The sequence below is a fragment of the Piliocolobus tephrosceles genome, chromosome 6 (assembly GCF_002776525.5).
Source record: "Piliocolobus tephrosceles isolate RC106 chromosome 6, ASM277652v3, whole genome shotgun sequence".
NCBI lineage: Eukaryota > Metazoa > Chordata > Mammalia > Primates > Cercopithecidae > Piliocolobus > Piliocolobus tephrosceles.
Genome location: NC_045439.1, coordinates 33,966,040 through 33,978,056, shown reverse-complemented (window position 1 = coordinate 33,978,056; position 12,017 = coordinate 33,966,040). Strand labels below are relative to the sequence as shown.

Below are 12,017 nucleotides of genomic sequence, written 5' to 3'. Positions count from 1 at the left end.
GAGTCCACAGAGCCTGGGCTGGGCCCAGCGGAGGCTCCTGTTTACAGCCCTCTCTTCTTTGTACAGTTATATTCCAACACTCCACTCGCTAAGAGGCCCTGATCCCAGCTCATTCAGGGGAGAACACGTCGTGGGGTTCCTGTCACGACTACCATTTGAGATTCTATTATTATCCTCACTCCCCTGCTATCTGTGGGGTCACACCTTCTGGCAAATTCAAGAGGAATGAGTGGACCAAGAGCACATCCAGTATTTGCATCACCTCCCTGGCACCTCCCATAGTTACAGCCACTACATCCCCATCGCCGCCTGTCATCCCTCACATCTCTGTGGCCACCCGGGTGTCACCGCCAGCACCAGGCACCGCTTTCACGAAAAATGTCCAAATCACATCTTCAGCAAGAAAGCAACCTCACGGATTGCCCCACCTCAAGTTCTTTCCACCCTCTTTAAGATCAGCGTTCGGAGAGGTCCCCGCCAGCCTGGTGGCTGCCCTCAGGTCCCATCACATGTCTCAAGGGTCCTGCGTTCGAGGAAGCACTGGTGTAGATGACAGAGCTTGTTTCACAGCTGCGGGAGTTCTGCTGACCGTCTTTTAGAGAATTATTTCATAATTTATTCTGGTTTGCCCCCTTGCTCCTTGATTTATTCCCTCATGTTTTACTCAAAATAAAACATGGCCATGAACTCAGGGGCCATTGGGATTCTCCCCTCTGGCAGCCCCAGGTGGGAGCTGGGAGGGTCCCCAGCCCAGGAGGTGGCTGGACTGCAGGGCTGGCAGCCCCCACGTGGTAGCATCCTGACAGGCATGGTGAGACCCTTGCTGGGTCAGGTCTCCTGTGTGTGTGAAGCTGGAGCAGAGTATGCTGCGAAGGGACCAGGCCAGGCCCCAGGGTTCTCCTCCCAGTCTTTATCTGAAGGCCCAGCCAAAGCATCCCTCTAAACCGGTCGCCAAGGGGAAATGCAAAAATCTGCAAAAGATCCACCTGTATTCCCTCTGTGTGTGTGTCAAAATGACCATTTGCCAACCTGGCTGTGAGGTAATGTATGTAAAGCACCGAGTCAGGTGCCTGATACGTAGTAGGTGCTTAGCAAATGGTAGCTAATACTATCATCATTGTCATTGATATTGTGACACCCATGAGCCCACAGACAGAGCTGTATTAAGTAACCTGTTTTTGAATCCAGACATTCACTCCCGCACTTGCTATGACTATCCTCCTTTGATCTATTTTTGGCCATAGGTAAAAAAATCTCTCGTGGGAGCATATAAACAAAAAACATAGAAGCAATAAAGCGATCGCTGGTATTTCTTTTCTCATGTAGCCAAATTCACCAGCCGGTGACCGAAGGCTCAGATGCTTGCTTATTTGCAGACCCGGCCTCCTGGGTGCTCCCCGATGACCCATCCTTCCACCCCACCACCTCCGAGTCCTGTCTATGTCTGCTTCCACACAGCCCTGTCCCCAGGGCACCAGCCTTCTGTCCCTCACAGCAGTGCCGCCGCAGGCATTAGGAGTCTTCCTTATGTTGTATCCTTGTGAGTTCTTGACTGCCATGCCCCAGTTTCCCTCTCTTGGAGGTACAGTGGAAACTGGAGAGATGACAGATGTTGAGTCCTCAGTGTCTCCAGATGCGGCAATTCTTGCTGGACACCTGCGCATGCTCAGCACAGAGGCTGGTACTTTGGAGGCAGTAACCACTTGATGAGTACATGAACGACACGAAGCCCCATTATGGGGTCTTTTGACAGGCCCCTTTCATCCCCTTTCTCTTTGTATAAACCTCCCGTTTCAGAACAAAATTGTAGTCTAAGTTCATTTGCAGCCTTGCCCAAGGATCCCCAGGCTGTGCTGACCCCCAGGCATAGGGCAAAGGGTGTTCCCAAACAGCAGGCACCTCAGTGCCCTCAGTTATCCAGGGCAAGGGGCCTGGCTGCCCCCTGCTTCTTCCCATGGTGCAGGGGCATTCTAAGCTAGGCTGCAGACAGGGCAGGGTTGGCTTCTCGGCCATTCCTTCTGTGCCCGCTTCTTCTGACTGGTGTCTCCCTGGAGATCCCCAGAGGATCTGCCCAGAGCCAGGTGGTCTCTGGCCCGAGATAGAGCTGGCTGCAGGCTTACAAGCACTTCTGGGGACATCCAGAAGGGAGGGTCAGTAAGCACAACGGAGCTAAGGAGACTTCAGATGGACTCAGACCCAGAGCAATAACCCTCTCACACCACCCCGCAGCTAAGGCACCCACGTTCCCCAGTAGATCAAGCCAGAGGCTTGCAAGAAGGGAGTGGAACAAGGCTGCCTATCCAAAGTCCATCTACCACACAGACCTTGGTCATGGAAGTACATTTGGAAAATCTGTTCTTGGCCTGTTCCCCATTGGCCTAGTCTACACAGCCAAAAATTCAGACTAGATTAGATGTTTGCAGGCAATTCTGTAGCAAAGCAGATTCCCCCACCCTGTCGTGCCCGCTAGAAGCTGCCTTAGCCTCCCTGAATGGGTGTGGCCTCTGGGCCTAGGACTCCTCCCTAAGAGGAAAAGCACTCTCCAGCCACGTCTTAGCAGCCCCACAGCCACAGCATCAGGGCAGCTGCAGCAAGTGACCAACCACCCATCGGGTTAGATACACAAGGCACCAGGCACTGGCATCTGGCTAAAATAACCTTTCCCTACATGGGAAGAAGAAAGCTTGTAGGTTGGCACATATAAGTGTCCAGCCACAACCAGATGGCCTGACCTAAGCAGCAGGAACTCTCTTGGGAGGAGCCTCCGCCCTTCCAGAAAGTGATGTGTCAGCTTTGTTCTCCTGGGAAGGTGTTGCTATACCCCAGGAACAAAGCAAGGCCCAACTGCCAGTGTAGTCAGCCGGGCCTGCGCTCCAGGCTCACCGCCGCTGAGTGGTCAGGTACCGGGCCGGCACCCTGGGAGGGACCTCTTGTGACTCTGAGTTGCAGCTTGGACTAGCTGAACATATGGGGACATGCTCCCGGGGCTTCTTCCCTGGCAGGATTCCTGGGATGTTCTAACTACCTCACCAACAGGACGCGGAACCGGGAGCCTGCCACCCTGCTGGCCCCCTTGGTGATTACGGAAGGTGATGTTTTTCCTAAAATGCATCCCTCCTGTTCTGCTCCAAATACATGAGCTTCAAAAACCGCCACCAGGAAAGCCTTCCCAGAAGAGGGAAAGGATTGAGGGCTCTCTTCCTTTGGGCCCTGCAAAATGTATTGGAGGGAGGTGTTGCTGCAAGGTCCAGGAGCTGGGAAGCTCTGGGCTCGGGGGGGAGATAATGCACCACCAGCCTCGAAAAGGAGCTGCCCAAGTTGAATATGTAGCAAAGATCATGGGATAAGTTGAATAGTGGCCAAATGAATCACTAATAACTCACCATGGGACCCTCTGAAGAGAGGCCTGTGCTCGTGTAACCATAGCAACAGCAGATGCCAGCAACCTACTCATTAGTACCACCCAGTGATAAGGCATCCCCTGGGCTAGACCCAGGGGCCATAAAGTAGCAAAGTAGCAAATGTAGCAATAAGGGGCCCAGGTCTATGTGGGGACAGGGTCCAAATGACCAGGCCTCGGCCCTCTCCCCAGCCCCGATGAGGGCTCAGAGCCAGCTGCTGTCAGCTGTCTGGGGAGGGAAGGCCCTCCTCCACACCAGGGGCCCCCGTTCTATACTCGAAGCCCACTCACCGCATGATCACGGACACGTCGGAATGGCCTCCTCTTAGTGCATGTGGTTCTCATTAGTTTATTTTTCTGGAATTTGGGGATTGGACCCCAGAACCAAACATGCTGGTACAGTCTAAAAATAAATGACTTGAACCCACTTCAATCCAGCTAACTCTGTGTGGCTCCTTGGTTTGGGGGTTTGTTGGGCAGGATGTACCTCTAGAAAAATCGAACACCCCTCCGCACACCCCATCCTTCCCCATTATCTCACACACACACACACACACACACACACACACACACACACACACATCTGTTTCCTTCTCACTCCCAACCAGGCTGCCAAGCAGCACAGAAAAGCCAGAGCTCTGGGGCACTGGACTCATTCTGTTAGGTAGGGACAGTGGTGTCACCAGAAGGCCAAAGTCCCTGACTCTGCCAGGGTGTCCTTGACTGGAGGGTTCTCCAGGCCCCACTGTCTGTACTCAGGTGCAAAACCCTGTGGCTGCTCTGACACCCTCTTGAATAAGATCCCAGGGTCGAAGTCTGCTGCATACAGACGGTGCTTCTTACACGGAGTCTCAGTTTCCTGAGTGACAGATAGTTGCATTTCCCACTAACACCAAAGCAGCCAGACTCTGAGAGCCTGAGCGTCAGGCTGACAAGAGGAGGACGAGCGCAAGGTAAAAAGGCGGTGCTAGTGTACTGCAATCCCTCTATTAATGACAAGGCCAACACCTAGCTGCATACTTCAGTGGCAGAAATTTTGCTCCTAAAGGTAGAAATGATTTCAGAGGCATGAGAATGGGATTCCAGTCATAGCTACAAGGGAACCAACTCATCTCTCAACCCCTGGGCCACCTGCTTGTGTAGGATTTTCTGCCCCACAGAGTCAAGATCAAGGTCACATCTACCTCAGGTTCATAACATGTCCCACCTCACATCCTGGTCCACCCCCAAAAGAGCCATGCTTTCCTGTCCTCTTTGACCATGGCCACCACCTCCAGGGGACCCAGAGCAGCGCCTGCCTTCTCAGCTGGACCATCTGGCTTAGTTCCAGAATCTCTGCTTATCAGGCTGTTGCTGTGCATGCACCTTACCCTACTGACTGCCGAGAGCAGAGCTCTGCTTTCAGGTCCAGAATCAAGGTAGAGATTTGGGGCTACCAGTTATAACACAAAAAGCTGTGCCCACCCAAGAATGAGAGCCGTCCCGACAGCTGCCTCTCTCCCTACACCCTTCTGGGGACTTGTGGCCTAGCAGGCATGAAGCTGTCATCTCCTTTGCTGCTAGCCTCCAATTGTCCATTGATCCCAGCCTCCAAGGAACCACCGGGGCCTCTGATGAGTGTCTCTGGTCCTAGAACCTTTCCTGGGATGTGGCAGCCTCCAAAGCCAAGTAGTTCTCTGAGACGCGTATCCCCTCCTGGGCCCACAGAGCTCTGCCCACCAGGCTCTCCCTCCGCCACCCTTCCTTTGCTGAAACACCCATAGGATCCCCTGGCCCCCATTGTGGGACTTCCGACACCAGTAGCTGGGCCCCTTTCCCTGTGCCCAGCCCTTCAGCACCCACAGTGGGGGTTACTGGATCTGCACCAGACCCCATACACAGAGGGGCATGGCCCCCTGTCCAGAAAGAGGCTGCGGGGTCTGGCTTATTTTAAAGGGGCCTCGGTTGTGGGATGGAGCCACGTGAGCTCGTCTGTCACAGAGCTCTCTGGTACGCTCTTGCTCACTTAAAGCGTGGACTCAGTTCTCCTCAGAGCCCGGAGGTGTCCTGGCCAGGTCTGGCTTATTTCAGCAGACAAAATAAAGAAACAGCCCCTGAGTGCAGAGCCCCAGAACCACCCTCATTCTGAGCCTTAGTGTCCTCATTTGTGAAACAAGAACGAGAGTTTCAAAATCTTCGGGTGGCTGTGAATTCATCTAGAGGGCTTAGCCTGGGCCTGTCACATGGTAAATGTTCACAGAATGGCTGCTGGTGTTAGCTGGAGCCATGTCTGAGCTAGGCATTGAAAGGCAGTGTAGCCTGGGTATGTCTGCAAATCCCTGCCAGATAGACAACTTCCCCGGCAGCCTAGCCCCTGAGAGCCGCCCTTCCCGCCAGCCTCGAGGCTGTGGGCTTTGCTTGCCTGTGTGGGCAGCGGCCTCTCTCTGCCTCTCACAAGCCCCTGGCTCCCTTCTTCCCAGCGAGGGCCTGGTTCCCTGTGTGTCACTTGGGTGGCCTCAATCAATAACCCTGCATTATGCCTGAGAAACAGCCGAGTGGCAGGCCAGGGGCCTCCTCCCCAGACCCCGCGTGGAAAACGGAAACAGTACAGATTCCCACTGCCCATCTAGATTCCCGTTTGTCCGATGGGCCTCATGGCTACTTCCATGAGATTTGGACTCTGAGCTCTTGTTCCAAAATACTCCATTACAGGCCAGTGACTCTGCCTTCTGACCTAGGACAAGGACCTGCCTCCATTCTCTGAGAACACCTGGCGTCCAAGGGAACACATGGACCTCCACGGGAGGGGCAGCCTCGTTCCTACAGTTTCCAACCAAGCAAACAAAGCCTGGTTCTTTTCTTTCTCCCATTACATCACAGGATGGCTTTGGGTCGGGAAGGGGCAGGAGGGATCAGGGAGGGGACATTTAAAAAATGAGACAAGTCCCTGGATATCTCTTCCTGTGGCCTTGCCTGTGATCGCACCCTCAGTAGAGAACAGTGAATATTAACACAGGGAGGAAACTGTGAGATTCTCTGGTTCTCTGGTGTGTGTGTGGTGTGTATGTGTGTGTGTGTATGTGTGTCTTTTAGTTTATTAAGCTATAATTTACCTACATTAAAAATCACTGTTTTATATTACAACACTGTTATCAGTTTTGACAAACATATACAATGATATAACCACCACTGAAAATCAAAATAGGGAATAATTTCATACCCCAAAATGTTCCTGTGCCCTTTATAGTTAATTCCATCCCCCTACCCCTCTGTTCCCGGAAGCTGCTGGTTTGTTTTCTCACCCTGTAGTTCTGCCTTTCTTAGAAAGCCACATACAGGCCAGCCATGGTGGCTCACACCTGTTATCGCCGCATTTTGAGAGGCTGAGGTGGGTGGGTCATCTGAGGTCAGGCGTTTGAGACCAGCCTGGCCAACATGGTGAAACCCCATCTCTACTAAAAATACAAAAATTAGCTGGGCATGATGGCAAGCACCTGTAATCCCAGCTACCCGGGAGGCTGAGGCACAAGAATCACTTGAACCCAGGAGGTGGAGGTTACAGTGAGCCGAGATCACACAATTGCTGGCAGGCAATAGTGTGAGACTGTCAAAAAGGAAGGGAGGGAGGGAGGGAGGGAATGAACGAACAAGGAGTTATACACTATGTGACCTTAGCCTGTCTTCCCTCACTTAGCTCTGTGCACACTGTTGCACATTTAGGTAGCACATTCCTCAGCCTTTTGTTTTATCCATAAAGAAACTGAGGCCCTCAGTGGGAAGAGCAGAGAGAGTTGGAGGAGCAGGGCTTAGGGTCTAGGTCATGACTACCACCCAGCCTCTCAGGTTGATGGGCCATACTTCTTCACTAAAAAGTCACCTTTTTAACCCCTCAAAATATGTGAGCCCCTGTTTGAGAAAGCATATGATCACAGAACCTGCACATTGAAGAGAACGCACGCTTTCTTCTAACAGAAGCTACTTAGAGTCAGTCCTCTGTATCCACAGTTTCCATGGATTCAACAACCATGGATGAAAAATATTTTTAAAAATTAAAAAATAACAGTACAACAGTAAAAATACAAATTAAAAAACAATATAGCATTAAAATGATTTACACAGCATTTACATTATATTAAGTATTATAAGTAATCTAGAGATAATGTAAAGTATATAGGAGGATGTGCTTTGGTTACCAACAAATACTACACCATTTTATAAAAGGGACTTGAGCCTCTTTGGATTTTGGTATCCATGGGAAGAGGGGGCAGTCCTGGAACTAACCCCCCAATGAATATTGAGGGACAACTGTAGCTGGAAACAAAGGGAGGTAATGGTACTTATCAGAGTGTGAAATGGAATTATAAAGGGGCACAAAAGGGTAATGGAATTATTCTCCATCTTGATTTTTGGTGGTGGTTATAGCATAGTATAAGCAATAGTGAATATCAGAGTGAGGCATTATCTATTAAGTTAGCAGGCAGTGCTTGACCGGCTCCTACCAATAACTCTGGAGTTCTCCCATGCCTTCTCCAAATAGATTAACACAGATTTAGCAAAGTGATAAAAGCTAACTGTAAACACAGTGCTGGAACAGAACCCAGGGACATGGGGATCCAGGGTAGAGTGAAACAGCCATGAAAACCAGGTCAACTGGAGGAGATGACCCAGGAGTCCCCTCAGTGAGAGATCTAAAAATTCACAAATTCCAAATAATTGGAGTTTTGCTAAGCAGCATTATGAACTCATGAATTTAAATATATTTAATATATTCTGATCCATTGCATTTATTGTCTTTATTGATATCCAAACTGTCCCATCTTTGGCCAGTGAGAACCTGAGTCTTTATAGATGACCTTGATAATCTTTGGGAATTTCATTGCTATCTGGTATGAGAGCATAATCCAGACCTGTCTTATACAGTTCCTCTCCCATACCTAAGTTTCAAGTAAGTGAAAGTCTATGAATGCTTAGCTATAAAATTAGAGGGTCCTGTGATGAACTTTTCCTATGTAAACTGAATCCCCCACGCCTCCAGATTATTAGAATTGAAAATTCCTTTAACAATCAACCAACCCAGAGCCTTCATTCTACATAACAGGAAACAGAGGCCCAGAAACATCAAGTGACTTACATAAGGTTATACAGGCTTATGGCAGGGCAAGAATTAAAGACTAGGGTCCCTGACTCCCGGTCTTATGCTTACCATGGCCTTTCCTCTCCTTATATGTCCTCAGCCCATCAAGTCAGATCTTCCACTGAAGCCACACCCAGCCTTGCTGTGTGTGAAGGGTGGACACAGAAAGTAGAAATATCCTGATTTCAAAACTCATGACAAGGCTACAGTAATCAAGACAGGACAGTGTAATACTGGTAAGAGGAGAGACATATAGATAGATGGAATCAAATTGAGAGTCTAGAAATAAACCCATGCATTTATAGCCAACTGATTTTTAACAAGAGTGCCAAAACAATTCATTAGGGGAAAGAATCATCTTTTCAACAAATGGTGCTGGGGTAACTAAATGAAACAGAAGTAGAAAAATGAAATTTGATTCCCTACCTCACACCATATACAAAAGTTAACTGAAAATGGATAGAAGAGCTAATACTATCACACTGTTAGAAGAAAACATAGAAGTAAATCTTCCTGATCTTGGATTGGGCAATGGTTTCTTAGATAAAACACTAAAAATAAAAACAACAAAATAAAAAATAGATAAATTGAACTTTAACAAAATTTTAAACTGTTGTGGCTCAAAGAACACCATCAATAAAGTGAAAAGATATCCCAGATTAGGAGAAAATATCTGGCTATCAATGTATTTATATTTAGAATGTACACAGAACTTTTAAAATTCAGTAATAAGACAAATAAATAATGCAATTAAATGATGGGTGAAGGATCTGTACAGATATTTCTCTAAAGAAGATACACAAATAGCCAACAAGCACAGGAAAGGATGCTGAACATCATTAGCCACTAGAGAAATGCAAATAAATTCCATGATGAGATACCACTTCACAACCACTGGGATGGCTATAATAAAAAAGGCAGATTTTAACAAGTGTCAGTGAGAATGTAAAGAGTTCTGGAATATAAAATGGTGGTAATGTAAAATGCTGCAGCCACTTTGGAAAACAGTCTGAAATTTCCTCAAAATCATAAAAACAGAGTTACTCTATGATGCAGCAATTCCATTCGTAGGAATATACCCAGGAGAAATAAAAACATACAGCCATACAAAAATTTGAACACAAATGTCCTTAGCAGCATTATTCATAATAACCAGAAAATGAAAACAATTCAAATATCTGTCAACTGGTGAATGGGTTAAACAAAATGTGACATATTCATACTATGGAATATTATTTGGCAATAAAAAGGAATGAAGTATGGATACACATCACAACATGGATGAAACCTGAAAACATTATGCTAAGTGAAAGAAGCCAGTCACAAAAGACTATAGATTGTATGATTCCATTTACAAAGAATGTCCAATAGGCAAATAGATAGAGACAGAAAGTAGACTAGTTGTTGCCTAGAGACAACAACTCTCTAGGAGATTGGCAGGATGGAAATGAAAAATCACTACTGATAGGTATGGAGTTTCTTTGAGGAGTGATGAAAATGTTCTAAAATTTATTGTAGTGATGTGCACAGATTGTGCAAAACTGTGGATATAATTAAAATCATTGACTTATATACTTTAAACAAATAAATTGTATGGTATGTGACTTACATTTCAGTAAAGCTGTTAAAAACAACAAGAAAGAAAGAAAGAAAAGGTAAGAAGGAGGGAGAGAGGGAGGGAAACAGGAAAGGAAAGAGGGAGGAGAGAAAGAAAAAGAGCGGGAGGGAAGGAGAGAGAAGTCCAGAATAGATAAATATCTCCTATTCACCTCTTCTCCAACCAAAGATGCCCACCTCTATCTACCCCAGTCTGTGAGTTGTGGCTCGGCTGCACCCAGAATTTCTCTAAGCCAGCTCCATCCTCTTCTGCTGGCTTTCTGCTTGCCACCCTTACAAAGCTGTTCTGCAGCAACCAATCCTGGGTTCCCTTCCTGGGAGGGAGGCCCTCACTTAGGGGTTAAGAAAGCTGCACACACACACACACACACACACACACACACACACACACACGACTGTGAGCTGATCTATTGAGTTAAATGCTCCTATTCATGCAAGACTTTGCCAAGGTGAATTCACTGAGCCCTCAGATAAATGCATCAAGCCAGAAACAAAGGGAAAACATTGGGAGCAAACCAAAAGATAAATTACAAATTGGATTAGTGGATCTTCCTCTCTGCCGCGGAAGCATGCTATTAGCTATCCAGACATGCCCAGTGGTTTGCAACACCCACACACACATACAACATCCACAATGCCCCTCCCTGGTCAGGCACAAAGCAGAGGTGACCTTGACACTTCTCACTCCTAAGCCTTTAGCACTCAGACTCATGGCTGCTCTCCGGATTCGGAGCTTTGGGCAGGAAAAAACGAACTTTCTCTTTGGCTGTCTCCCAGGGTGCCAGCTGGTGAGCCCACAGAACTTCTGCCAGTTCACTCACACAGTGTTCTGTGACTTTCCCCAGTCCCTGCTGCCTCCTCCCACCCCCTCCACGGCCCAGCCTCATGTTATGGCAGAACAGGAGTGACCACCCCAGCAACTGACATTGCAAAGAGGAAAGCAGGAGTGTGTCTTCTCCCAGAAAAAAGATAGGGGTGAGGCTGGGCTTGGTGGCTGCCCTGATAATGACCCAGGGGGAAGATCTGATGGAAGGTATATCTGAGGACATTTAAGTCGAGGAGTGCTTATTGAGATTGACCATGTGGCAGGTGTTATACCACCTACTAAGCTCAGAGAGTTGAGAGAAAGTGGGTCTTGTCCTCAAAGACCACATCTTCTATGGTCTTCGATGGTTACAGATATGTAACCAACCTATCGTGATGTGAGGAAGAGGGGCATAGGTACAAATAGAATGCACATGGCGAGGGGCAACTCATTTGCCCTAGGAGGAAGTGGGGAAGGAGGTAGCATGAAAAGCCCCCACCTATTGAGGGTGCAGTGGGTGGACTCCATGAGCAGAGTGTGCAGTGTGGGCAACTGGAGTGGGCACAAAGGCTGAGAAAAGTCAGACCTAGATACCAATGACAGGTCATGATGGCTCCAACAGGTTAGGGCCTAGCAGTAAGGGTGCAGAGAGGAAAAGATTCATAAGATGCTGCAGTAGGATGTAAAGCCTCCAGTGACTCAAAGAATATGGGGTTGGAAAGGGAGAGGTGGGTGTTGAGGATTTCAGAGGATTCAAATCAGGGTGGAGAAACTGTGTGGAGCCAGTAGATACCAGAGCTGGTTCCAAAGTGGGTGAGGATAGAGCTGGCAGCCTAGGAGTGAGTTGTCTGGAAACATAGGCTGTAAGGTAGGTAAACGGTAGGAGGTAGCATTCAGAGTTTATTGTTTCAGAGGTAGAGCAATTGTGAAGTATCCAGGGTGTGCTATGGAGTAGCTGGACTGGAGAGGCATACAAGGGTCATGATGGAGAAGATGAGGATTGTGTAGGTCATCAGGGGACATTGGAGTTACTCAGAATGACAGCAGGAGGTGAAATGGAGGAAGAGCTTGGAAGCTGGGAA

The 12,017-nt window shown here is 48.1% G+C and overlaps 1 protein-coding gene across 1 annotated transcript in view; it reads left to right on the top strand.

Moving 5' to 3' along the window:
- RGS6 (regulator of G protein signaling 6) overlaps window positions 1-3,837 on the top strand; it is a 623,561-nt gene extending 619,724 nt beyond the window's left edge. The window contains 2 exon segments of the mRNA XM_031935755.1: window positions 67-192; window positions 194-3,837. Of these exon segments, the coding sequence (XP_031791615.1) occupies window positions 67-192; window positions 194-599 (532 nt within the window). The 3' untranslated portion in view covers window positions 600-3,837.
- The last annotated feature ends 8,180 nt before the right edge of the window (window positions 3,838-12,017 follow it).